General features: G+C 43.3%; 10 protein-coding genes, 1 long non-coding RNA gene and 1 pseudogene across 11 annotated transcripts; 2 read left to right on the top strand and 10 right to left on the bottom strand.

Moving 5' to 3' along the window:
- The first annotated feature begins 1,607 nt into the window (after window positions 1-1,607).
- Window positions 1,608-3,712, top strand: LOC9270220 (uncharacterized; annotated as a pseudogene).
- A 2,366-nt stretch (window positions 3,713-6,078) lies between these two features.
- Window positions 6,079-7,209, bottom strand: LOC107275592 (uncharacterized). The gene has a single exon (XM_026027559.2). It carries the CDS (start codon window positions 6,933-6,935, stop codon window positions 6,228-6,230), a length of 708 nt encoding a protein of 235 aa, XP_025883344.1. The 5' UTR covers window positions 6,936-7,209; the 3' UTR covers window positions 6,079-6,227.
- A 499-nt stretch (window positions 7,210-7,708) lies between these two features.
- On the bottom strand, window positions 7,709-8,822 carry LOC4346264 (uncharacterized). Its single transcript, XM_015795010.3, has one exon. The coding sequence runs from the start codon at window positions 8,559-8,561 to the stop codon at window positions 7,854-7,856; it is 708 nt and encodes a 235-aa protein (XP_015650496.1). The 5' UTR covers window positions 8,562-8,822; the 3' UTR covers window positions 7,709-7,853.
- Window positions 8,823-9,371: 549 nt separating this feature from the next.
- LOC107275591 (uncharacterized) lies at window positions 9,372-10,983 on the bottom strand. Its single transcript, XM_026027558.2, has one exon. The coding sequence runs from the start codon at window positions 10,219-10,221 to the stop codon at window positions 9,514-9,516; it is 708 nt and encodes a 235-aa protein (XP_025883343.1). The 5' UTR covers window positions 10,222-10,983; the 3' UTR covers window positions 9,372-9,513.
- An 834-nt stretch (window positions 10,984-11,817) lies between these two features.
- On the bottom strand, window positions 11,818-13,316 carry LOC107277410 (uncharacterized). Its single transcript, XM_026027560.2, has one exon. It carries the CDS (start codon window positions 12,660-12,662, stop codon window positions 11,958-11,960), a length of 705 nt encoding a protein of 234 aa, XP_025883345.1. The 5' UTR covers window positions 12,663-13,316; the 3' UTR covers window positions 11,818-11,957.
- Window positions 13,317-13,635: 319 nt separating this feature from the next.
- On the bottom strand, window positions 13,636-14,607 carry LOC107275728 (uncharacterized). Its single transcript, XM_015795008.3, has one exon. It carries the CDS (start codon window positions 14,512-14,514, stop codon window positions 13,783-13,785), a length of 732 nt encoding a protein of 243 aa, XP_015650494.1. The 5' UTR covers window positions 14,515-14,607; the 3' UTR covers window positions 13,636-13,782.
- A 933-nt stretch (window positions 14,608-15,540) lies between these two features.
- Window positions 15,541-17,326, bottom strand: LOC4346262 (uncharacterized). Its single transcript, XM_015795009.3, has one exon. The coding sequence runs from the start codon at window positions 16,555-16,557 to the stop codon at window positions 15,700-15,702; it is 858 nt and encodes a 285-aa protein (XP_015650495.2). The 5' UTR covers window positions 16,558-17,326; the 3' UTR covers window positions 15,541-15,699.
- A 392-nt stretch (window positions 17,327-17,718) lies between these two features.
- LOC136351316 (uncharacterized) lies at window positions 17,719-18,269 on the top strand. Its single transcript, XR_010734322.1, has 2 exons — window positions 17,719-17,854; window positions 17,985-18,269. It is a non-coding gene; the product is annotated as an uncharacterized lncRNA (long non-coding RNA).
- Window positions 18,270-18,389: 120 nt separating this feature from the next.
- LOC4346259 (uncharacterized) lies at window positions 18,390-19,277 on the bottom strand. The gene has a single exon (XM_015792820.3). It carries the CDS (start codon window positions 19,220-19,222, stop codon window positions 18,518-18,520), a length of 705 nt encoding a protein of 234 aa, XP_015648306.1. The 5' UTR covers window positions 19,223-19,277; the 3' UTR covers window positions 18,390-18,517.
- Window positions 19,278-20,096: 819 nt separating this feature from the next.
- LOC107277740 (uncharacterized) lies at window positions 20,097-21,262 on the bottom strand. The gene has a single exon (XM_015792819.3). The coding sequence runs from the start codon at window positions 20,950-20,952 to the stop codon at window positions 20,239-20,241; it is 714 nt and encodes a 237-aa protein (XP_015648305.1). The 5' UTR covers window positions 20,953-21,262; the 3' UTR covers window positions 20,097-20,238.
- A 690-nt stretch (window positions 21,263-21,952) lies between these two features.
- Window positions 21,953-23,803, bottom strand: LOC4346258 (uncharacterized). Its single transcript, XM_015793876.3, has one exon. It carries the CDS (start codon window positions 22,789-22,791, stop codon window positions 22,084-22,086), a length of 708 nt encoding a protein of 235 aa, XP_015649362.1. The 5' UTR covers window positions 22,792-23,803; the 3' UTR covers window positions 21,953-22,083.
- Window positions 23,804-24,691: 888 nt separating this feature from the next.
- On the bottom strand, window positions 24,692-25,486 carry LOC136351609 (uncharacterized). Its single transcript, XM_066303799.1, has one exon. It carries the CDS (start codon window positions 25,484-25,486, stop codon window positions 24,692-24,694), a length of 795 nt encoding a protein of 264 aa, XP_066159896.1.
- Between the last annotated feature and the right edge of the window lie 423 nt (window positions 25,487-25,909).

Raw genomic sequence — 25,909 nt, 5'->3', positions numbered from 1 at the left:
GTATTATGTGCAATCCGTGCCGCTTACACGCTCAACATCTTGTGTTGGAGCTGCCCTGTTATTTTTATTGGTGGAGCAAGATCGTTGCTTGCTGCTGAGGCAGCATTTGTCATCTGAGTGACATGGGCGATTTGCCCATTTCACATTAAAGCATTTCGAAGGTGAACTTTAATGTCATCTGTTTTTTTTTTTTGTGACAGTCAATATTGATGAGCATCAATCTTCTAAGGAAATTAAGTTTTTTACCTTTTGGTACTAAAGCATGTGCATAGACAGTGTAATCAACAATAGAAGATGGACTGAATCCTGTTTTTATTTTTCAGTGAGTATATTTCTACACATTTTTCTCATGTTTATATAAACATTGGGAGACTATTTCAACGATCGGCGAATTCTCTAAAACGCGGGTGCCAAGCACAGGGGATTAGAGCTCGCAAATCTACCTTCAAGCTGAAGTAGGAGTCGGAAAGTGAAACTCTACTTTGAATCAATTTCCTGAACAGGTTCTTAATTCCATTGTCTAGATTAACAATGTTCAGTTCTAACACCTACAATTCCTTGTCGCAGGCAACTCTTATCTTGTGGATTCTGGACTATCTTCTGACCTGACCTGCCTGTGTTAATTTGAATGTGTATCCTGTAGTGTGATCCTCCCTGTCAATGTCCCCAATGAATCCTACGTTCATTTTAATTTGGAATGCAAGGGGGCTTGACAAGATTGCTAAACGCAACTATGTGCTGAATTGCTGATATTGTTTGTTATCAAGAGAAGAGACCAAAAATTTGTATAGCTATTTTTTTATCATTAATTTCATGCCTCCTCCCGGTGCTTGGAAAATAAAGGCTCGAGTTGTCAGGCGAACAATCAGCATGTTGATACGACATACCAGCATTCGTTGAATGAATTTATCAGCAAAACATGTTGCGAATAAGAAAGACAGAAACTTGTTAGTTATATTTGTTTAGTGAAAGGGATATACATAACTTGAATTGAAATACAGATACACGCAGAGCAAACTCCTGCAAAATTTGTGTTTGAGCCTTTCACCGTCCTGGACTCAAACCATGAAAGCCCAAACAAGACGTTGTATTGGCCTCCGACTCGCTGCTCCCTCGGCCTCGACTCCTCGGCCCGCCGCCTGCGCCGACCTCCAATCTCGCGACCAGCGGCGCCGGCGTCCTCGCCGCCGGCCGGTGAGCGCCTCATTTTTCTCTCTTTCCCATAACATTACATTCTCTACTTGTTGATCTGGGAGCTTTTCTCTCTGCCTTAACCTTGAGTATTATTTATGCTGATAGCATATGCAATTTGTTTGCAGAAAAAAATAACTTGGGGCTATAGGTTCGCCCCTCTGGTGCCTATCGTTTTTAACCATGGGTTAGTTGATCTGTTCTCAAAAAAAAAAAAAGTATCTTTGCCCCTCGGTGGGTTCCCTCTGATTGATACTTTCGTTTTGCTCAATCGGTTGCTGTTTCCTTGAGTTCCTTCTTAATTTTTCCCCTTGTTCCAATCCATATCAATATCTGGGATATATATTTTTAGATAATGGTCTGGGATATATATGGACTATTATTGTAACTATTATCAATATATATATATTGAGTAAGTCTCTGTGCTTGGTTGCGTTGCAGTTGGATCCATTGCTTCAATGAATACTAGAAAAGGGCTCGGGCTTGCCCTCTAGTCAACAAGATGGTGATGATTCTCAAGCTGTCAAAGCAACAATTCCAGACCTTCCTGAGGTACGTAGGGCGGCATGAAATTCTGACCTTTCTGATACATTCCACTGCACTATCAATTAATTATCAACTCTTGTAAATCTGCATATCACTTGCAATTAATCATGCCAAAAGGTATACCTGGGTAGAATATAACCCTCCTACTCCATGTGGTACTTCTGTTTTTCTTTCTACTGTCCAAGTAACCATTTGGCTCTTTCGGCATTGAACTCTACTCGCATATGCTCGTATGCAGGACATCTGGTGCCATGTACATTCCCTAATGCCACTGCGTGATGCTGCTCGTGCTGCTTGCCTATCTCGTGCCTTTCTTCATTCCTGGAGATGTCGTCCCAATCTCACCTTGACTAGGGAAGTGTTTCTCCCGGAAGTACATTCACTACATTCACATATAGTGAATGCCAGCGACATAATTGATGGCATTCTAAGAAACCGCTCAGGCTCTGGTGTGAAGATATTGAAGCTTCAATTAGAGGGCATTTCCCTTCTCTGCCTCGACCGTTGGCTTAAACTTGCTGTTACACCGATGACTGAAGAGCTCATTGTTATGCTATGTACTAGTATTACAGCAGAGTACAATTTCCCATGCTCAGTTTTATCCAGTGGGATTCGAAGCTCAATTCGGTATCTTAAACTTGGCTATTGTGCCTTTCGCCCCACAGCTGAACTTGGCACCTTGAGAAACCTAACAACTAACAAGTCTGAGTCTGCATTTTGTACATGTTACCGAGGATGAGTTGGAGTGCTTTCTTTCCAATTCTACTATTGCTTTGGAGCAGTTGAACCTCAGCAACTGTGAGGAGATAATTTGCCTGAAGATACCTTGCGTGCTGCAAAAATTGAGCTGCCTGGTGGTTGCTGGATGCTGTAGGCTGCGAGTGATAGAGAGCAATGCTCCAAATCTTTCCAGTTTAAGCTTCAGCGGAAATGTAAAACTCTCACTTGGAGACCCATTGCAAGTGAAGAGATTAAGCATGATCCATCCAAAGGTTGTCTGTTATGCTCGTGCCGAGCTGCCATCCGTTATGCCAAATCTTGAGACTCTTGCCATTTACTCCAATGATGAGGTATCGATCTCTAAAACATTAGGCGTTTTATTATGCATATTAAGAGTAGTTGTATATTATAGGATTATTAATTCTAATTAATTTGAGACATGACATACATTGTGCAGGTGGTCAATACACCAATGCTGCCTACAAAATTCCTCTACCTTAAGCACCTCACCATTTCCGTTAGCTCAGCAGCCTCCTTTAACACGTCGTATGATTATTTTTCTCTTGTTTCTTTCCTTGACGCGTCTCCTTCCTTGGAGACATTGATCTTGAATGTAAGGCACTCTTCGCTCATTCCATCCTGCAAAGATATACTCCTCTATCTGATCACTGATCTCTTGGATATGTATACTTTATTTGACTTATCTTTTATCATTATCAGGTATCACAAGAGCATATGAAGCATGAATCGGTTCTTGGAGATTCCTCGCCTTTGAGGCAGATGCCGGAACACCGCCATTGCTACCTCAAGAGTGTGAAGATGACAGGGTTCAGCTCCGCGAAGAACTTGATTGAGCTAACATGTTATATCCTCAAGAACGCGGTGTCACTCGAGTGCCTTACATTGGACACCCTTTATGAAAGGGCATGTAGCCTAGTGGTTACAGTGACCTGAGTAGTACCCCAAGGTTCTGAGTTCAAATCTTCTATGGAGCGAATTTTAGATTGGGTTGTTTCCGGGGCTAAGTTCCCTATTTCAATGGCCGTATATATCCGGTTGGATGTAGATGCCGGGTAAAAAAAATACCCTTATCTAAAAAAGAAAAAAAAAACGGTGTTAGGTGTTCTGAAAATTCTAGAAGGTGTTATCCCATGGGCAAGAGTGTTGTCAGGGAAGCCCATAGGGCGGTCAGGGCTGTTACAACTTACATCCAGGATAAAGTTCCTGATACAGTTAAGTTCACTGTTCAGAGTTACTTCCTCGTGCTTTTCACGTGTTTTTAATGGATGAAACTGCTAACTCTTAAACATATACTTAATCATTCGTCTTGTTTAAAATTTAATACAAACATATGAAAATATAAGTCATACATTAAGTAATCTAGTGATAAGCCAAGTCACGTCATAAATAATAATTACTTATTTTTTTAAAAAAATAAGGAGAGATGATGGAGATGAATAAAAGGTGTTTTCTATGGCTGAATTATCCTTTTTGGGGGTTATTCCCGACTCGACAGTATAATATCATGTAAAATCTATAAATTCTTTCTGTCTTAATAAAATTTGGTCGGTGTACTTGCGCCGACCCGGCAAAAAATGGCTGAATTACCAGCCGGCAGCAAGGATCTTCTAGTTGGACGATGCGTACAATGCTGTGCCGCGATGCAACGGATGCAAAAATCCTGCATCGCGTGTGTTCATCGATCTCTAGTTGAGAGCTTGCATTCGAAGCTGTCATGAACAATTCCAAGCAGCTAATATACGCAGTAGTATTAGCGAGGCAAATTTGGCTATTAGAGTGTATTCAGATTGATGCCATTTTAAACTATAGATTATTTAATAAAATTGATAAATATATAGTTGCATTTAGTCTATGGATTGTTTAATAAAATTGACAAATATATAGTTGCATTTAGTTTATTATCAAATAGGTAATTTTAGCAACAATACATTTATCTTATTCTACCATAGTTTTGGTATTGCCAATTTAGGAAAAGTTGATTTTGGTAGTAATCCCTTCTTTCTATAAAGTCAATACCAAAAGCTCAAACCTCATACTTCCACGTCATCATCAATTGTAAACCGTTGGATGAATGCGTTAGATTGCTTCTCAGCCGTTGGATGGAACGCAGCATAGAGCCCAATCCATCAAGCATCGGGTGAGTCTCTCCGCCTACTCAGTACCAAATGTAGCCCACGTAAACATATTGGCCCATCTCCACACACATCTACATGTATCCGGCTCATCAATCCGTATAAAAGAGCTTTATGGCCGAATGCCCATTCTGCTTCTTCGTAGCTTATGCTTTGAATGTGCTACCTAAATTATTTACAAAATTTGGATAGGGTTGCTAAAAAGAATTTCTCCAAGAAAGCCATTTGTTTCTTCCGTTTCTTCTTGAGATTGTACCTCCTATCTAACAAATTAATGTTAACCAAGTCCCGCAGCAACGCACGGGGCATCCTCCAGTGCCCTTAATTTTGAATCACTTTTTATTCAGCGATGTTCATTTTGATTTTGATTGTGTTGGGCCCAATTTTGTAGTGGGCCTAATATGAGATACCGGAAAAACCCACCAGGCCCAAATACAAGTAAGCCCACGGCCCAGAAGAAATTACTACTGCCTACTCGTCTCGTCTCGTCTCCCAGACTCCCACCACCGGAGAAGGCTCCGGCGAGAAAGGGCGGAGGGGAGAGAGAGTCCGCTCCGGCGCCACCGGCGGCGGCGGCGGCGATGTCCGCCCCCATGGATTCCCCCAGGACGATGGGAGAAATCCGCGGCCGCTGTTTACCCTCCAGAACCCAGGGGGTCCAGCCGAGGTATGCATGCATCTACCACTTTATTTCTCCGTAATCTGTGTGCCGCAATGCCTTGTGAATCATTTTTATTCTTCTCTATTGTTGATGGCTGAGTTCATGAGTGGATGTGATTCAGGCTTCCATGGAAGCATCTGCGACATGGTTTTGCAAATCATTTTGCGGCAGTTTGGATTTCTCCAATCTGCGTGCAGTTTTCTCACTCGTCTGACATATTTTATTTTGAACCATAACTCATCTATGTTTAAACATTTTTTTAGGGGAAAAAAAATACTTCTGAACTTGATGCATATATATGTGTCCAAAAAATATAAATAAAATAAAAAGGATGCATACCATGCTAGGTCGTGCGATAATGCAACGGACATTGGCAGGTAGTCACTGTGCTAATTGCAAGCTTTAATCCATGTAGGTTGGGCCTGGCAGGTTTCATGAATGTAATGCAAAATGCACCAAACACTGATTGGGCACTAATTAATGGACTTAAACAGGTGTGAGGTAACATGGCCACATGAATATAAAAAAAAAAGTCTTCAATAGAATATATAAACAACTAGGACACTATGGGTATTTGTCTGCAATCCTCATGTCTAGAGGTATAGCATGTATATCCCTATGGATTAATTTGACTGTAAAAATACAAAAGAAATGAAAATAATATCACTAGCATGGCACATATATTTCATAACTCATTTGTTGGATTGTCCGTTGTATATTAATCCCAAAGGCAATAATACTGACAGCACATTGCGTAATCACATCTTGTATCTCAGCAATATGTGAAGCCTGAGCACACGGCAAGAATTAGATCAAAACTTTGTATCTCTTTCATGTATATTTTATTTTCCTGTACAGTAATTCTATTCTATGGCATATACAGATGGAAGGATCAGCAAATCCTTTAAAAGGCGGATGCCAATCACAGGGTATTAAGAGTGACAGATCTTGAGTATCTATGAGCTAAGAATGTTCAGGAGAGTAACCCTGCTTTGGACCAATCTCCTGAACAGAAGCCCTGCTCCAGCCTCAAGATCTCTGATGCAGCACTCTAACACCTGCAACTGCTCCTCATTGCAAATCACTGGGATTTTCTTCTGGAATGCCTTGGAGATGAGAGACAATTTAGGCATAGCAATTTGCTTCGACAAGAGGTGTGTAGTTGACTCGAATAGAGAGGTAGTAATCTCTCTAGCCTCTCTCAATAGCTTGACTATCCTGCAGTCCTCCTTGTTCGAGACAACCTTCTTCAGAGTCTTCTTGGAATGTTTCTTTGCCTTCTTCACCAAGCGGATGTATGACTGGATCTTGGCTTGAAGAACTGCATCATCTCCTTTTCTGAGAGACACTTGCAGATCTTGGATGATGGCCTTCAACTCGGTGAAGACCTCGCTCATAGTGTTGCACATATCCAGTAGCTCAAGGGAGCATTCCATCTCTCCATCCAACAACTTCCTTTGCTGTGGTGAGCAAACTTGGTTGCTAGGCAGGCACATGATCTCCTCAATTGAGCAGTAGATGTCCCCGAGCCCCCTCAGACCATCGGAGATTGCCTCGATGGTCAGGGAGGGTGAAGAGATGCATGCCTCTACGCTGTGCAGCTCCTCTTCAACTTTGGAGAGAGGCCTGGAACGCAAGCTAACTGATCTTTGGTGGAAAGCCATGTGTGTTGCTAAGCTCTGTCTCTCTGTTGAGTCTGAGAGCTGAGAAGGAGAGGAAAGTCTTGGTTTGATGTGTCTAGCTTTGTGGTTAGACCTATTTATACAGAGGATGTGCAAGACACTACATCAATTGGATGGTAGACAAATAGAATACTGGCAGTTCAACTCCCTGATGCTGTCTGTCATGGTTTTGAGATCTGGCTGTTGCAAGTCTCTTTGTTGTTCAATGTTTTAATGCATTGCCGTCTATCTTCCAAGTGAGCTATCGCATTGTCATGTCCCAATTATCGGCAGCAAGAATCAGCAGGTTAGTTCACTCTACCGGTGGTTCTTGGAATAATTGCATGCTCTCAAGGGATTATTTTAATAGCGTGATACCAGAGTATTATAGTTGACATGCGTGTTATCTAATTATTAATGCTCTTGTTAGTTTCAACTTGTGTTCTAATAAGTGCAATCCATGCTGCTTACACGCTTAACCTCGTGTATTGGAGCTGGTCTGTTTCGGCTGCAGCAGCAAGATCCACAGTACATGCATCCTTTGCTTGCTAGTGAGGCAACAAACAGCATCAGAGTTACATGGCCCACATGGGCATTTCACAGCCCTATGGCACATCATTATCAATTTGACTATAAAATATAAAAGAAATGAAAGTAGAATTGCTAACGCGGCACATATATTTGATAATTCATGTGCCGGCTTGCGCAAATTATATTCATCACAACGGCTTTTGGCATCTTGTTGCATAATCACATCATGAGGATTGAGCGCACAATTAGATCAAAATTTCTGTTTCTTTCATGTATAACTTTTTTTCTGTACACTATAAATCTATGACATATACAAGGTAAGGATCAGCAAATCCTTTAAAAGGTGGACGCCAATCGCAGGTTTTAGGAGTGACAGATCTTGAGGAGCATCTATGAGCTAAGAATGTTGAGGAGAGTAACCCTGCTCTGGACCAATCTCCTGAACAGAAGTCCTGCTCCAGCCTCAAGATCTCTGATGGAGCACTCTAACACCTGCAACTGGTCCTCATTGCAAATCACTGGGTTTTTCTTCTGGAATGCCTTAGAAATGAGAGACAATTTTGGCGTAGCAATTTGCTTCGACAAGAGGTGCGTTGTTGACTCAAATAGAGAGGTAGTGATCTCCCTAGCCTCGCTCAACAGCTTGACTATCCTGCAGTCCTCCTTGTCTGAGACAACCTTCGTCAGAGTCTTCTTGGAGTGTTTCTTTGCCTTCTTCACCAAGCGGATGTATGACTGGATCTTGGCTTGAAGAACTGCACCATCTCCTTTCCTGAGAGACACTTGCAGATCTTGGATGATGGCCTTCAACTCGGTGAAGACCTCGTTCATAGCGTTGCAGAGATCCAGCAGCTCAAGGGAGCATTCCATCTCTCCATCCAACAACCTCCTCTGCTCGGATGAGCAAACTTGGTTGCTAGGCAGGCACATGATCTCCTCAATGGAGCTGTAGATGTCCCCAAGCCTCCTGAAACCATCAGAGATTGTCTCGATGGTCAGGGAGGGTGAAGAGATCCATGCCTCAATGCTGTGCAGCTCCTCTTCAACTTTGGAGATAGGCCTGGAAGGCAAGCTAATTGATCTTTGGTGGAAAGCCATGTCTGTTGCTAAAAATGTTGCCTCTTTGTGTTGAATCCAATAGATGAGAAGGAAAGGAAACTTATGGTTTGATGTGTCTAGCTTTGTGCTGAGACCTATTTATTCAGTGGATGTGCTATACACAGCATCATTTGGATGGTAGACAAAAAGAATCCTTCCAGTTCAGCTCCCTGACGCTGTCTATCATTGTTTGAGATCTGGCAGCAACATTAAACAGCATATGGAATCTCTTGTGTGTTGTTCTAATTTTTAATGCACTGCCATCTTTCTTCCAAGGGAGATATCACATTGTCATGTCTCAACTATCGGCAGCAAGAACCAGCAGGTTAGTTCACTCTACTTGTGGATCTTGACATAATTGCATGCTCTCCAGGATTATTTTAATTTATTGCTACCACCGTGGTATTGCTGATACGTGCACTATCTATCTTTTTATGCTTTTGTTAATTCCAACTACTGTTATATTATGTGCAATTAATGCAGTTTGCACGCTCATCCTCGTGTATGGGAGCTGGCCTGTTGTAGCTGTGGCAGCAAGATCTACTGCATAAAGATCCTTTGCTTGCTAATGAGGCAACAAATGGTATCAGAGTGGCATGACCCACATGGCCATTTGATAGCCCTATGGCACATCACAGATCAATTTGCCAGCAAAAAAAATGAAAAGATTTTCGTTTATGTGGCACATATATTTTATAATTCATTTGCCATGTTGTGCGATTTATATTCATCACAAAGACATTAATAATATCGCTTGCATAATCACATGATGTACCTCAGAGATACGTGAGGACTCAGGGGATGGAAAGAATTAGATCAAAACTCTCTTTCATGTATGTTTTCTTTTCTGTACAGTAAGCCTATAACATATACAAATGGTAAGGATCAGCAAATCCTTTAAAAGACGGATGCCAATCACAAGGTCTTAAGAGTTTCAGATCTTGAGGAATATCTATAAGCTAAGAATGTTCAGGAGAGTAACCCTGCTCTGGACCAATCTCCTGAACAGAAGTCCTGCTCCAGCCTCAAGGTCCCCGATGCAGCACTCTAACACCTGCAACTGCTCATCATTGCAAATCATTGTGTTTTTCTTCTGGAATGCCCTGGAGATGAGGGACAATTTTGGCATCTCGATTTGCTTCGACAAGAGGTGCATTGTTGACTCGAATAGAGATGTAGTGTTCTCTCTAGCCTCGCTCAAGAGCTTGACTATCCTGCACTCCTCCTTGTCTGACACAACCTTCTTCAAAGTCTTCTTGGAATGCTTCTTTGCCTTCTTCACCAAGTGGATGTACGACTGGATCTTGGCTTGAAGAACTGCGTCATCTCCTTTTCTGAGAGACACTTGCTGATCTTGGATGATGGCCTTCAACTCGGTGAAGACCTCATTCATAGCGTTGCAGAGATCCAGTAGCTCAAGGGAGCATTCCATCTCTCCATCCAACAACCTCCTCTGCCCAGATGAGCAAACTTGGTTGCTAGGCAGGCACATGATCTCCTCAATGGAGCTGTAGATGTCCTCAAGCCTCCTCAAACCATCAGAGATCATCTCAATGGTCAGGAAGGGTGAAGAGATGCATGCCTCTATGCTGTGAAGCTCCTCTTCAACTTTGGAGAGAGGCCTAGAAGGCAAACTAATTGATCTTTGGTGGAAAGCCATGTCTGTTTCAAAAACTCTGGCGCTTTGTGATGAATCCAAGAGATAAGAAGGAAAGGAAACTTATGGTTTGATATGTCTAGCTTTTTGCTGAGGCCTATTTATTCAGTTGATGTGCAATGCAGAGCATCATTTGGATGGTAGACAAACAGAATCCTGCCAGTTCACCTCCCCGATGCTGTCTCTCAAGGTTTGAGATCTGGCAGCAGCATATGGAATCTCTCGTATGTTATAATAATTTGTTATGCACTGCTATCTATCTTCCAAGTGAGCTATCACATTGTCATGTCCCAACTATTGGCAACAAGAACCAGCAGGTTAGTTCACTCTACTTGTGGATGTTAGACATAATTGCATGCTCTCATGGGATAATTTTAGTAGAGTGCTACCAGAGTAGTATCTTTTATACATGCATAATCTATTTCTTAATACTCGTGTTAATTTCAACATGTGTTCTATTATGTGCAATCCATGCTGCTTGCCCGCTCAACTTTGTTTATGGTAGCTGGCCTATTTTAGCTATGGGGGCAAGATCCACTGGCATAGAAACTAGCATTGGCTATGTGACTATTTCGTAGTAAAGCATTTCAAAAGTGAATTGGAACTATCTGTGCTAACTGTTCATGTAACAGTCAATAATGATGAACATCAGTCTTCTGTGAAAATTATGTTTTTGTACCAAAGCTTGCATAGACAGTGTAATCAATCAAGAAGTTGACAAAATCTTGTTCTTTCTCAATAAGTATATGTCTTTCTCCAAGTCGAGGCACATACCTGGTGAGCCAATGAGTTATGAGTTTCATGGACATTGCATGGTTAAATTGTGGTTGCTGAGATAAACTTGAGATGTGTCTCAAGATAATCTGTGTCTTGCTGTGCACACTATAATTATACTGTTTTTCTGTGCTTAAAAGAAATTCTCTTTACTTCTGAACTTAATTAAAACGTGCTTTATTATCAAGATGTGTATCAGTGCTCCAAAACAGTAAAAATAATATATACACAAGAACACAATACTAGGTAAGCTATGTGATCATGCAGCAAATTTAGGATGTAACTTTTTTTTCCTTGAAAACACAGGTGTGTTGTGCTTCATTGCATTAAGAAGAAAGAAAACAAATATAAAAGGAGGGATCAACACTGATCCACCTCTAAGAACACACACCCACAAAATATTGTGCTGATTGCAAGCTTTTAGCTTTGTAGCTTGGGCCTGGCATGTTTCATGAATGTAGCGTGAGATGCACCAAAACTAAGATCATGTACTAATTATTGGCTTAGGCGGGTGTGAAGTAACATGGCCACATGAATATATAAACAACTAGGCAGTTGTGGACCAGCGCAAATTGTTTGCTTCCAAATATTCATGTCTAGAAGAAAAATGTGTGAGGCCATATGGCATATCAGTATATCAGCAATCATTTGGAGTATAAAAATAATAAAATAAAGGAAAACAATATTACTTGGCACATATATTTCATAGTTCATGTGTTGGGTTGTGCAAATTATATTCATCACAAAGGCAATAATACTGGCATCGTGTTGCATAATCACATCATATATCTCAATAATATGTGAGGATTGAGCGCACGACAAGAATTAGATCAAAATTTCTGTTTCTTTCATGTATAACTTTTTTCTGTACACTATAAGTCTAACCATATACTAAGGATCAGCAAATCCTTTAAAAGGCGGATGCCAATCACAGGGTCTTAAGAGTGACAGATCTTGACGAGCATCTATGAGCTAAGAATGTTCAGGAGAGTAACCCTGCTCTGGACCAATCTCCTGAACAGAAGTCCTGCTCCAGCCTCAAGATCTGTGATGCAGCACTCTAACACCTGCAACTGCTCCTCATTGCAAATCACTGGGTTTTTCTTCTGGAATGCCCTGGAGATGAGGGACAATTTTGGCATCTCGATTTGCTTCAACAAGAGGTGCATTGTTGACTCGAATAGAGATGTGGTGTTCTCTCTAGCCTCGCTCAAGAGCTTGACTATCCTGCACTCCTTGTCTAACACAACCTTCTTCAAAGTCTTCTTGGAATGCTTCTTTGCCTTCTTCACCAAGTGGATGTACGACTGGATCTTGGCTTGAAGAACTGCGTCATCTCCTTTTCTGAGAAACACTTGCAGATCTTGGATGATGGCCTTCAACTCGGTGAAGACCTCATTCATAGCGTTGCAGAGATCCAGTAGCTCAAGGGAGCATTCCATCTCTCCATCCAACAACCTCCTCTGCCCAGATGAGCAAACTTGGTTGCTAGGCAGGCACATGATCTCCTCAATGGAGCTGTAGATGTCCTCAAGCCTCCTCAAACCATCAGAGATCATCTCAATGGTCAGGGAGGGTGAAGAGATGCATGCCTCTATGCTGTGAAGCTCCTCTTCAACTTTGGAGAGAGGCCTAGAAGGCAAGCTAATTGATCTTTGGTGGAAAGCCATGTCTGTGGCTAAAACTTTGTCTCTCTGTTGAATCTGAGAGATGAGGAAGGGAAAGTTTTGGTTTGATGTGTCTAGCTATGTGCTGAGGTCTATTTATACAGAGGATTTGTAAGATATGGCATCATTTGGAGGGTAGACAAACAGAATCCTGCCAGTTCACCTCCCAGATGCTGTCTGTCAGAGCAGGTACAATAGCAGGCTATAAGCCAGCTGCAAACATATTTTAAGAAGATAAATCAGGAGAGAGAAGAGCAGCGGGCTACAGATTTGTAGCCAGCTGTAGCACGGACTCCAAGACGCAGTATGTCTATGACAGGTGGGACTAGGTATTAATAGTGTAGTATGTAACTATTGTATGAATGAGCTATTAGATTGGCTATAGATGAATTGGAGCTAGTAGTTGGCTATACTATTGAACTTGCTCTCAAGGTTTGAGATCTGGCAGCAGCATGCAGAATCTTTTCCATCACTCATGTGCAGTTCAATATTTTTAGTGCACTACGTGTCCTCCCGATGAGCTATCACATTGTCATGTTCCAACAATTAGCAGCAAGAATCAGCAGGCTAGTTCACTTGACTGGTGGATCTTGACATATTTGTGTGCTCAATGTATTATTTTAATGGGGTGCTAATTGAGTTTTATTGCTGGCATGCGTGTTCTCTAGTTTTGTTGCAGTTGTTAATTTCCATAGGTGTTTTTCTATGCACAATTCAGTCTGCTTACACGCTCAACCTCGTGTGTTGAAGCTGGCTTGTTTTTTTCTGTGGTAGCAAGATCCACTACACAAGGATCCTTTGCTTGTTGCTGGTGCAACATATGGCATCTGAATAACGTGGCCATACAATAGTAAATAATTTCAAAGATCAGAGTGAACAGTCTTTGCTAACTACTTCTATAACAGGCAATAATGGCAAGCATCTTATAAGAAAATTAGGTGCTTCTGTCAAAGCATGGATGAAATGCAACAAGAAGTAGATAAAATACTGTGCTTTGTTTCTCAACTTAATATCTGTACAATTCCTCTAATGTATATACACATTGCTAAAATGTTGCAGTGACCAGCAGATCCTTTAAAATTTGGACACCAGTCACAGGGGATCAAAGTGGTATATGATCTATCTACAAGCTGAGAGTGTTGAGAAGAGAAACTCTGCTCTGGATCGATTTCCTGAACAGATTCTTGACTCCAGTGTCTAAATCAGCAATGTTCGACTCCAACACTTGCAATTGCTCCTCTTGGCAGAAAAGTGCTCTCTTCTTGAATGTCTTGGAGACAAGAGACCACTTGCTAGAACTTGGCATCGCAAGTTGCCTTGAGAGAAGATGGAATGAGGTTTCAAGCATTAAGATAGCTATCTCTCTTGCTTCAGCCAACAGCTTGACCACCCTGCAGCTTTCCAGATCAACTGAAGAAGACTTCTTGCTGATCTTCCTGAACTGTTTTTGTGCCTTCTTGATAAGGCAGATATAAGACTGGATCTTCACTTGCACAGCTGCATTATCTCCTCTCTTCATAATCAGCTGCATGTCTTGAATGCTTTGCTTAAGGTTGGAAAAGCTCTCCTGCATGGCATTGCAGAAATCGAGCAAGATGAGAGAGCGCTCAAGCTCTTGCTCCACTGCTTTCCTCTGCAGTGGCTGGCAAATTGCAACATGGCTGCTTGGCAGGCACATGATCTCATTGATGCAGCTGTAGATATTCCCGATCCTCTTCAAGCCATTACTCATTGTCTCAATGGTCGAAGACGATGAAGAAACAATTGCCTTCAGGTTCTGGAGCTGCCCTTCGATATCGATTTCGTTGGAGCGAGGGCTCGATGGCACACTTGCAGATCTCAGGTGGAATGCCATGTCTTCAGAGGAAGCTGTAATACTTTTTTTTTCCTCCTCTCTCTGAAGTTGGAAGAGGAGAAGGTATGCTACAATGGTGTCGACACGGTTAGCTTTATCTCTATATATAACGGAAGAAGAAGAAGAAGAAGCAGAGGCAATGGCATCTCTACTCTGTAGACAGCATTGGAATCTCAATTACATTTAAGTAATGTGCTGCTGCAACGGATGCCACCCATCTCCTCGACAAGCTGATGAATTTTATGTTTGTTAATCAAGTGTGTGTAACAGTGCAAGTGGCATGTCTAGCTCATCTTGTGTCTATCATGTCCTGGCTATTGGCAGCAAACTCATTGCACGAGCATGTAGTTTAAATTTAGATCCAGATCCAGATCATGGGATTGATGAGCTTGCCACGAAAGAGAACAAGAGCTGTTCCTTTGCTCGGCCAAGCAACAGTTGACTTCACCTCCATGATGTGTTCTTATCTGGTACGTTCTTCGTGCAGCATCACATCGCTGGCCTGCCTTCTGCACTCACAGCATTCAGCATCTGCTGCAATCTCAAGATGATTCCACGTGCTGTCCAAATTTCTGATGCATTAGGCCTAACTGAGTCACATTGTCATGTTCCAGTTATTGGCAGCAGGAATCAGCATGGCAGCTTATTCTATTACTGAGCCTTGTCATACGTGTATGCTCCAGCACCCATTTAATGGAGATTGCTAATCAACTAGTATTGGTGCCATGTGTGCTATTGCATCTGATTGCTGAGCAATTTATCAACAACTATTTAGTTATATGGGGAGCAAAGGATCTTGTGCCTGTTCCTGTCTCATGTGAATACTGGTGACATGACCATCCCATGGCTTTACGAAGGCAAGGTGGGAACTGTGTACTTATTACTAATTGCATATATTATGACAGCCAAAAATGGTATGTGTCTTCTGACTAATTTATTATTTTTTTGCTTGAACATGCTTCAGGTGAAGCGCTCCAAATGTCCGGTGATTGTTTGAGAGCAGTATGCGTCAAGTGAAGGGGGAAATTAGAGGCAAAAGAGTGAAATATTCATTGAATGAACTCCTGTACATTTCCTCATGTATGATGTAGGTGAACATACAAAATTGTTTTGGTGATCAACAAATCCTCTAATAGGCGGACGCCAATCACAGGTGTCAGAGTTGGGAATGTTCCATCATTCTATCTACATGCTGAGAGCGTTTAGAAGAGAAACTCTGCTCTGGATCGATTTTCTGAACAGATTCTCGATTCCGCTCTCAAGATCAACAATGTCCAACTCCAACGCCTGCAATTGCTCCTCCTCGCAGATAATTCTTCTCTTTTGGAATGTCTTGGAGACGAGAGACCACTTGCTATAACTCGGCATCACAGTTTGCTTCGAGAGGAGATGTGATGAGATTTCAAGCATTGAGAAGGCTGTCTCTCTTGCTTCAGCCAACAGCTTGACCACCCTGCAGCTCTCCTGATCAGGTGACAGAGTCTTCTTGCTAATCTTCTTGTACTGTTTCTGCGCCTTCTTGGCAAGGCGGATGCATGATGGAATATTGGCTTGAACAGCTGCGTCTTCTCCTCTCTTGATAACCAACATCATGTCTTGGATGCTTGCCTTGAGCTCAGAAAAGTTCTGTTGCATAGCCTTGCAGAGGTCAAGCAAGACGAGAGAGCACTCGAGCTCTTGCTCCACTGCTTTCCTGTTCTGTGACTGGCAAAGGAGAACTTGGCTGCTAGGCATGCACATGATCTCGTCGATGCTATCATAGATGCTCTTAAGCCTCTTCAAGCCATCGTTCATCGTCCTGATGGTTGAAGAAGGTGAGGAGATTGTTGCCTTTAGGCTCTGCAGCTGTTCTTCGACATTGGTTTCGCTGGACCGTGGGCTGGATGGCGCACTCGCAGATCTGAGATGGAATGCCATTATATTTTTCTCTTGTTTTCTTTTCTCTGGAGATGGATAGGAAGAGAAAGGAAACTGTGCTGCAATGGTGTCGACCTGGGCATGGTTTGCCTGTATATATAACGAAAGGAGCTCAAGCAATGGCATTTCTGATTGTGTAGACAGCCATGGAATTGTTGTGCTGCTGCAACAGAAGCCACCCAACTCCTCGACAAGCTGATGTTTTTTTTCATGTAAGAGGCATCTCTAGCTCAGCTAATGATTGTACCATCATGTCCCGATTATTGGCGGCAAACTCAGCTGCACGAGCGGGTTGCTTAGTGTTGAATTCAAGTTCAAGATGGTGAGACCAATGAAGCATGCAATGAAATGGGAGAATCAATCATGCGGTTTCTGCACTAGCATGTTACTCCTGCCTGCCGTGCTAAACTGCAAAATGTTCTTATCAGTTGTGAGTTGTCATGCTGCAAAATAAGGACACATTGTGACATTGTCAACCATCTCTAACAAGTTGATGCTTCATGTCTTAGGTTGTGTTGGCAAAGTGGCAAACTCATCTGCACGAGGGCGTGGTTGGTTCTTGCTTGTGTGAGAGGATTCGTTGTTCTTATAAATGACAGCCTTGGTCCATTGACATTTCAGCCATTATATATCACTCTGTTGTCTTCACAGCATTGCTGTCATGTTTCAGTTGTATGGTACAGCACATTTCTCTGTTCAAGTGTTCATTATGGATATGATCCACATTTAGTGCATTTTTTCAGTGTATTAGGTGCCGTTCGTGTAGATGAGTTTATGTTTTTTCAACATCAGTTTCCGGCATCAGTCTTTGTTATAGTATGTTTCAGCTGTCTGCGGTTAGTATTTGATGTTCATATGCCTTTTATTTTGATATTATGCATGTTTGATCCTTTTTCAAGTACAATGTTGGTGCCTCTTAAGAGCTTAATTACCACATATACATTTTCCAGTTATTGGCGAGAATGAAACCAGTAGCGCACTGGTACTAAGCCAAACAGGTGCATGCATCTTTAGGTGATTCTAAATCCAAAATCTTTTTAAGGTTTTAAACCAAACATATCAAAATATATTAATGCCAAAATTGGTCAAATTTCGTCATTACCAAGTTTTGATAAAATTGAAAGTGTCAACAAAGTGAAAGGACCCGAGATGCGCATTCTCTGATTCTCCTCCATCTTCCTCATCAGCTTGGGCCGAAATTGACATGTGACGCCCATAGTAAAGCCCACACGGCCCATAACCCACCACGCGTCTCTTCAAATTTCCGCCCCTAAATAAAAATAAAACGAAATAAAAGACCAAAAAAAAAAAAAACTCACGAGAGGCGCATCGGCGGCGGCGCCGCCACAGGGCCACCGGCCGCCGTCGCCGGCGATCTGCAGGGTCAAGCACTCAAGCCCCCGCAGCCTGCTTCCCGCCGGAGGTCAGTTCGGAACCCTACTTTTTTATTAGCGTTGCAGTGGGTTACCGCCGTCCTTCCACTGTTGCGTTATCGCATTAGCGATTGGGTTAGGGAATGATTACAGACTAATTGGTGCTAATCACAAGGTCAGACCTCGTGGGGTTGGATCTGGCATGCTGCGTGTATGCAGGGCAGGCCAGCATGATCCACCATTGAAGGATCGTGCGCTGATTATGGGATTAAACAAGTGCGAGGTCACATGGCCACTTTGAAATCAAACATTTAGGTTCAGAAATGGACAGCATTAAGCAGTTGAAAGTTGATTCCATCTACTTATAACTTATTCTAGTCGAATCTCTCTCTTTTTTCTCTATCTTCCTGAGAAGAGAAATCGTGTTTCACTTGCAACAATAATTCACATCTTCTGTTTTTTTCATGTTTTTTTTTTGTTACCCATAGTTTTATGGACATCAGCACATCACAAAATCACATCATCAGATACCACTGAAATCAGAAATCAGAAGCATGTATAAATGATTGGAGATGAGACACTGGCTAGATCAAAACTGCTGTTTTCAATTGCTCTTTTTGTTCTATACATTTACAGATGTACAAAGATTGGCAGATCCTTTAAAAGGCGGAGGCCAATCACAGGGTGTTAGAGTGTCTTCACTTTAGGAGAATCTATGAGCTAAGAGTGTTTAGGAGCGCTACTCTGCTCTGGATCATTCTCCTGAACAGAAGTTCGGCTCCATTCTCAAGATCTCCAATGATGCACTCTAATGCCTGCAATTGCTCCTCCTCACAAACAACTGATCTCTTCTTTTGGAATGCCTTAGAGACAAGAAACATCTTGGGAACCACTAGTTGCTGTGATAGGTGGCACGATGTCGACTCGAGTAGAGAGACGGTGAGCACTCTAGCCTTGATCAATAGCTTGATCAGCTTGCAGTCCTCCTTGTCAGAAGTAGTCTTCTTGCTCATCTTCTTGCATTGCTTCTGCGCCTTCTTGGCCAAGCGGGTGAAAGATTGGATCTTGACCTGAATGCTTGCACTGTCTCCTCTTCTGAGAGCCGCGTGCAGATCTTGGATGATGGTCTTCAACTCGGTGAAGTTCTCTTGCATGGCACTGCAGAGATCGATCAGCTCGAGGGAGCACTCCATTTCCCCATCCAACATTTTCCTTTGCTGTGCAGAGAAAACTTGGTTGCTGGGCAAGTGGATCATCTCCTCGATCTGATTGTAGACATCTCCAAGCCTCCTCAGACCATCAATGGTCGTGGAGGGTGAAGAGATGCTTGCCTCTAGGCTTTGCAGCTCATCCTCGATTTCAGCTTCATTGGATTGCCTCTTGGATGGCAAACTGACTGATCTTAGGTGGCAAGCCATCTTTGTATTGGAGTATTCGAGAGTTGGGAGATGTGGAAGAAAGATGAAACTTGGGTTTGATGTCTCTACTCCTCAGGCGATGCCTATTTATACACTGGAAGCAACTGAGACAGCATCAATTTTTTAAGAAATGGGAGAGAGCGAGCATCTTTTGAAAGGTAGACAGAAAGAATCATGCCATTTGATTTCCCAGATGCTGTCTGTTGAAGTTGCATGCTAATGCTGCAGAAGTGCTGCATTATCAAGGCTTTTCACGTGAAGTACACATATTTAGTTCACTAGACTTCACAAACTGGTCTTAACACTCTGTCATGTTGCAATTATAGGTAGCAAGAATCTGCATTTGTTCCAACCGTCACGATGGGTCTTGAGGGAAATGCAAGGAAAACCATTAACAGGTTCTTAATTGAGTATTATTAGTGCATGTGTATTAGTTCAATTCTTGTTGCTCTTTGACATTAGTAGGTGTTTCCATCAGTAAATATAAATGATAATGCTAATTACCGGGTTGTAGCTCGTGTGTTGGAGCTGGCATGTTTCAGCTGAGTAGAGCAAGATCCATTTCAGAAGGATCTTCCGCTAGAGGAACATGTGAGTTAACATAACCTTTGTTCCCATAAAAAAAAACCATTAACGTGAAGCCCGCAAGGCTGTAATAACAAGTTGATAACCTTATGGAGACATGTCACTTTTGTTTTAACATCAAAAAATTATAAGAGGCACAAAATTTTACTTGGCTGGAACGGCCCGGATCTTAGGTTGTTCTTTTGCCCTGTAAATGGATGGTATGTTTGAGGCACAATACCTATATTTTAGTTATGAGAAACGTCAATCAGTCATGATGTGAATAATACCAAAGACTCATAGCATGAAATTGACAAAATTGCTTCTCTTTCTTTTTAATTTAGTGAACTTTGTATACATATCCACAAGACTATACATGTTGCAAAATTGTTGTGATCGACTGATCCTTTAAAAAGTGGAGGCCTATCACAGGGTATTGGAGCTCAGGTTGCCTATGAGCTAAGAGTATTCAGAAGAGAAACTCTGCCCTGGATCAATCTCCTGAACAGAAGTTCTGCTCCACTCTCAAGGTCTTTGATAGTGAGCTCCAATTCCTGCAATTGCTCCTCTTCGCACATGACTTTGCTCTTCTGGAATGTGGCGGAGACAAGAGACCACTTAGGCGTCTCAATTTTCTTCGACAGGAAACAGGATGTAGACTCAAGCAATGAGACGGTGATTTCTCTTGCTTCTGCTAGTAGCTTTACCACCCTACAGTCCATCTTATCAGAAGCAGTCTTTTTGCTGACCTTCTTGAATTGCTTCCGCGCCTTCTTGGCTAGCCGGATGTATGCCTTGACTTGAGCAGACGCATCTTCTCCCCTTTTGATGGCCAACATCATCTCTTGTACACTCATCCTCAACTCCATGAAGCTTTCTTGCATGGCATTGCAGAGGTCAAGCAAGACGAGTGACCGTCCAAGCTCTTCCTCCACCAACTTCCTTTGCAGCTTCTGGCAAAGGCTAACTTGGTTACTAGGTGTGCAAATCAGCTCCTCAATGGAGTTGTAGATATCTCCAAGCTTCCTCAAACCATCGCACATCGTGTCGATGGTTGCTGATGGTGAAGAGACGACTGTGTTTAGGGTCTGGAGCTGCTGCTCAATTGTGGTATCATTTGAGCAAGGGCTGGAAGGCACGCTTGCAGACCTTTGATGGCAAGCCATGTCGGGATTGAAGCTTTGGTGTTATTTTCTTCTGTGGGAATGGGAAGAGAAGAGCAAGGAAGAGAGAAGATGCACTTTGCTGGTACTCAAACACTTTGGCTCCTCTCTTATTTATAACTGAAGAAGCAGAACCAAAAACGTGATTGGGTTTGAACAGAGCAATCGACAGAAAGAATCTCATCTACTAACCTCCCTGCATTGTGCGTTGTCATAATAAGTGATCTGTTCTGAAACATAGCCATTCAAGCCTAGACATGTTGTTATTCATCTGATTTTTAATTAGTGCAACAAATGCTAATGAGTGAGCTTATGAGCCTGTCATGTCTCAACTATTGATGACAGTATACTTGCACGAGGGTTTAGTTTGATTTCAGATCCAGATACATCATCAGGAAGGAAGGAGGAAAAGCAGCCTTTTGGTGCTGGTGAGGAAATAATTATTTTGGTTTTCTTCTGATACTCCTACATTAGGACGAGTTGAACATTCATCTCTCATGCAGCAGCAGCAGCAGCAGCATCGCTGGCATGTTCCAGCTATCCACAGAAAGGATGACCATGCAAGTGCACGCATTCTTGACTCAACAACCAGTATAATTTATCTTGTAATATCAAAGTTTCGGTTGGATAGATATGACACGATCATGTCAAATCATATTTATTAGGGAAGGTAGCAGTGAGCAGCTAAGCATACAGCAGAAATGTGACTTGATTAGTTAGCTTAAATTTTGACAAGAACTTTCTAGGATGCAACACTTGCACACGAATGCAATCATCATCTGGCAAAATTTTTTGAGATATTTTAAGAGTTTGCAGGCGTGCAAGGAAGTGTTGAGAAATCAAACAATCGTTGTCACAGTAGTCAAGTCAGTTTGCGTAGCTTCCGATTGTACACCTGGATAGAGATAATGTGCCACTTGTTCATAAGTTGATAGGGTAAACACAGGCTCCAAGATGGTAGAGAAGGAACAAATCACATGTTAACAAAACTGTGTAATTTCTTTTTGCAAGGAAGCAATGCATGCCTTCTCAATTATGTATCTTGCTATACATTTAGACTTACGTACATATTATTCAAAATTTGTGGTGATTGACAGGTCCTATAAAAGTTGGATGCCAATGCCAATGGAGCATCTATGAGCTAAGAGTGTTCAGAAGGGAAGCCCTGGTTTGGATCAATCTCCTGAACAGATTCTCAGCTCCGCTCTCTAGGCCAACGATGCCCAACTCTAATGCCTGCAATTGCACCTCCTCGCATGAAACTTTGGCCTTCTGGAACGATTTGGAGATAAGAGACCACTTGCTTGGATTGCAGGTGGAGATTTGCTTCGACAGGAGCTCTAGGGCAGATTTCAGGACCGAGGCAGTGATCCCTCTCGCTGTTGTCAACAGACTGACAAGCCTTCCATCCTCATCAGAGGTAGACTTGTTGCTGGCCTTCTTCAGGTGATGCTTAGCCTTCTTCACCAGGCGGATGTATGACTGAGCCTTCACTTGAACAACTGCATGGTCTCCCCTGTTGAGAACCATCTGCAGCTCTTGGATGGTCATCTTCAGGTCAGCGAACATCTCTTGCATGGCGCTGCAAAGATCCAGCACCTCCAGAGACCGCTCCATCTCTTCCTCCAGCTTCTTGCCATGTGCTTGGTTGCTATGCAAGCTTATGATCTCGTTGATGCAGTTGTAGACGCCACCAAGCCTCCTCAGAGCGTCAGACACCATTTCGATGGTGGCGGATGGCGATGAGATGCCTGAGCATATGTTGCGCAGCTCTTCTTCGATCTTGATGTAGTTGGGGTGAGGCATAGACGGCAGGCTTGTCGATCTTTGATGGCCAGCCATGTTTGGAATGAAATTTGGTGCTATGCCTCAGACTCTGAGTGTTGGGAGCAGATGATGAACTGGTGGTGCTAATGCTCCAACTCTCCCTACTTATAATCAGGAGGTTGAGAAGATGGTATGAGGCAAATTATGCAGAGACAGCAGGAATCTCCACTGCTCTGCTCTCCCATCTGCTCTTTGATTGCATGGCCAATGCAGCTGCAGACAAGGTGATGCCCTTCAGATGTTGTCTAATTCCAGGTACACTGCTAACTAACCTTTGCTGTGTTGTCATGTCTCATGCATTGCAAGCAGAGTAAGCTGCACGCTCAAGAGATTGTACTGTTGGGTTCTTATGGATGACAAAAGCACAAAAAGAACGAAACAACAGAGGTACGTGGAAGTTTCATCGGTGTTGATTGTTGAAACTTGTTTCAGATATCGTAAGCAGGATCCACCATTTGTATTCACCTGCCAAGTTGTAAGGATCTGAGCATATCTGATCAAATGAACATCTGAAGCAACACATCATCACTTGTTTGGCAACATTGGAGGTTCACTACTCGTTGATCCTGTTGCTCTGTCTGTAGGATTTTTTTTTCTTTTATGTCCAATGCTTTGTCTACAACTCTAAGTAGGACTTCTCCATCATGCCAGCGGGCTCATCGGAGATTCCTCATACTGCAAATGATCTCAAATAGTCTGAAAATTTGTGACATCAAAAAGACAGCCGGAAGATGCAATCCTCTAATTTGCTCCAGCTTCAGGGAACAGTGTGAATAACTCTACTTTGGCTAAGTGAAAAGAACTATGTGAAGCTGAGCTGATAGCGTGGCTTTGCCCCTTCCCGCTGTTTAGGAGTTGCTTTTAGCTGCCGCAGTAGTTCCTAAGCTTCAGTTTTTGGCTTTGCTTTTTCTCCCTTCCCTTGTAACAAAAATTCTTTTTCTTCTAATATATTGACGTGTAATCCTTTTGCGCGTTCGCGAAAAAACTGAGCTGGTAATATATTACTCTGACACTAGTCTACTTAAGGAGGTAACCTATCCTATGCAAATAAGTTTCGGGTGCATCCTCAAAAATTCTTGAAAAAATTATACATGTATTTCCAATAGTATTGTAATTGTGTGTGAAGTCTCTTTAAAAAATTCATTATATATAGAGAGAGACCAAATTCTAACTTACTTATATTCTTAAAACTATTAGTTTTATAAAAAAAAACGGATGAAATAAAAATAACTTTGAAGCGGAGACTTTACATGTATGTGTAGTACTATTGGAAGCACATGTACAGTTTTTTCTAGAATTTTAAGTGGAATTTGTTAGATGGTGTGCACGTTGTGCATCCAAAACTTAGGCTGTGTTTGAGGGAGAGAGGATTGGGAAGATACGCAAAACGAGATGAGTCATTAGCGCATGATTAATTGAGTATTAATTATTTTAAACTTCAAAAATGGATTAATATGATTTTTTTAAATAACTTTTTTATAGAAATTTTTTGCAAAAACCGCACCGGTTAGTAGTTTGAAAAGCGTACGCGCGGAAAACGAGTGACAATCTCCCCTATCTCCAATGAACGAACGCAGCCTTAGTTAATGACTGATTGTTAGTCCAGTTTATGTGAAAGTTGTTTCACAACAAATAATTTCGTACATGTACGAATGTAAAAGACTAAAGGAGTAGTAGTTATGAAACAAAGCTAAATTGTGTTCATCAGCATATGTGACATGAGAATTCTGATCTTTTCTTCTTCCTTTCGATGGGTATGATGGCATCGGAGAGCACAGTAGTCCAAGAGAATGGCTCAAAATTTTCTACTGCTATTTTTTATTGTTCACCATATACTCATATCCAGGTGTCAAAATTATAGCTGACAGCTATCTACTGTACATGCAGCTCTTGCATTTTTTGAGCTCTGATCTGTTCATACACACTCTGACAGTGAGCTGCACATGTTGAGCAAGAAGACTCTGCAATGCACGAGTCGCCTGAAGAGTAGCTCCAGCCCATCCTCCAGCCTCTGGATCGTGTCTCCCAGCGTTCTCAGCTGCTTCTGCACCCGCGCCGCCGTCTCGCCGCCGTCGTGGAGATCTTTGGACGGCAACGAGCTGCAGTACAGGTGAGCCAACGCCGGCGGCGAGGCGGCCGCGATCTCCTCGGCGTCCTCGCACGCCACGCGCGTCCTGTTCCTGAACGCGCGCGCCACGCACGTCGACCACCTGCTCGGCCCGGTGGCGCCGCCCGCCGCCGCCGCCGCCACGACGCGGTCGAGCACGTCCACGGCGAGCCGCCGCGCCTCCTGCAGCGACTGCGCGTCGTCGCCGTCGCGGGTTGGCCGCTCGCGCCTCCTGCTGTTCGTGAGGCGGCGCTGCTGCTTCTTGACGTCGGCGCGCGCCTTCCTGGCGAGGCGCGCGTAGGCGCTCGCCGCGCTCTGGGCGCCGGCGGCGTCGCCTCGGCGGACGGCCACCTCGAGGTCAAGCGCGCAGGCGCGCATCGCCCGCAGGCTGTCCCTCGCTGCGGCGCACGCGTCGAGCAGCGCCACCGACGCCTCCAGCTCCTCCTCCACCTGCTCGGCGCAGGCGAACCGCACGAGCGGCCCGACGTGCTCGTACACCCGCGCCACGCCCTCCAGCGCGCCGGCCATCGCCGCCGCCGCCGAGGAAGACGACGACGACGACGCCACGTTCTGCCTCAGCCTGCACAGCTGCTGCTCCTCCATAGCTGCAGATCACCACACTAGCTTCCCTCAATTCTTGGGAATTAATGGCGATCGATCGAGGAAGACGAATGCATGCACCATGGACAGATGCGATATATATCCTGAGCCGCCGGAAGAATCTCATCGCTGGCATGTCGGTACGGCCTGCCTCGCCGGCAAGGCCTGGCTGGCATGCCTCCCGTGGGCGCGGCACCCACACCGCACGAGCGCGCGACGGCGACGACGGCGACGCACCACGTACGTACTAGGAAGCGTCGAGCAGTTGCAACCACGAGTGGTTGGAGCTTGACGACGAGCTCGGCTAGGGACGCGTGGCGCGTCTCCACGGAAGCGCGCGAAGCCGACGAGTGGGTTCGCGCGCGAATTTGAATGAATGATTGCACGGCCGTACCAGCGAAGGAGGGGAGGAGGAGATCTTTGGGG

The sequence above is a fragment of the Oryza sativa genome, chromosome 8 (assembly GCF_034140825.1).
Source record: "Oryza sativa Japonica Group chromosome 8, ASM3414082v1".
NCBI classification, from domain to species: Eukaryota; Viridiplantae; Streptophyta; class Magnoliopsida; order Poales; family Poaceae; genus Oryza; species Oryza sativa.
Note: the sequence above shows the minus strand (reverse complement) of the source record. Positions and strands in the feature narration are given on the sequence as shown.

What these genes read in the sequence shown, in the direction of transcription:
- LOC107275592 (XM_026027559.2), bottom strand. Translation starts at nt 6,935, where the DNA reads ATGGCTTTCCACCAAAGATCAGTTAGCTTGCGTTCCAGGCCTCTCTCC.
- LOC4346264 (XM_015795010.3), bottom strand. Translation starts at nt 8,561, where the DNA reads ATGGCTTTCCACCAAAGATCAATTAGCTTGCCTTCCAGGCCTATCTCC.
- LOC107275591 (XM_026027558.2), bottom strand. Translation starts at nt 10,221, where the DNA reads ATGGCTTTCCACCAAAGATCAATTAGTTTGCCTTCTAGGCCTCTCTCC.
- LOC107277410 (XM_026027560.2), bottom strand. Translation starts at nt 12,662, where the DNA reads ATGGCTTTCCACCAAAGATCAATTAGCTTGCCTTCTAGGCCTCTCTCC.
- LOC107275728 (XM_015795008.3), bottom strand. Translation starts at nt 14,514, where the DNA reads ATGGCATTCCACCTGAGATCTGCAAGTGTGCCATCGAGCCCTCGCTCC.
- LOC4346262 (XM_015795009.3), bottom strand. Translation starts at nt 16,557, where the DNA reads ATGCCATTGCTTGAGCTCCTTTCGTTATATATACAGGCAAACCATGCC.
- LOC4346259 (XM_015792820.3), bottom strand. Translation starts at nt 19,222, where the DNA reads ATGGCTTGCCACCTAAGATCAGTCAGTTTGCCATCCAAGAGGCAATCC.
- LOC107277740 (XM_015792819.3), bottom strand. Translation starts at nt 20,952, where the DNA reads ATGGCTTGCCATCAAAGGTCTGCAAGCGTGCCTTCCAGCCCTTGCTCA.
- LOC4346258 (XM_015793876.3), bottom strand. Translation starts at nt 22,791, where the DNA reads ATGGCTGGCCATCAAAGATCGACAAGCCTGCCGTCTATGCCTCACCCC.
- LOC136351609 (XM_066303799.1), bottom strand. Translation starts at nt 25,486, where the DNA reads ATGGAGGAGCAGCAGCTGTGCAGGCTGAGGCAGAACGTGGCGTCGTCG.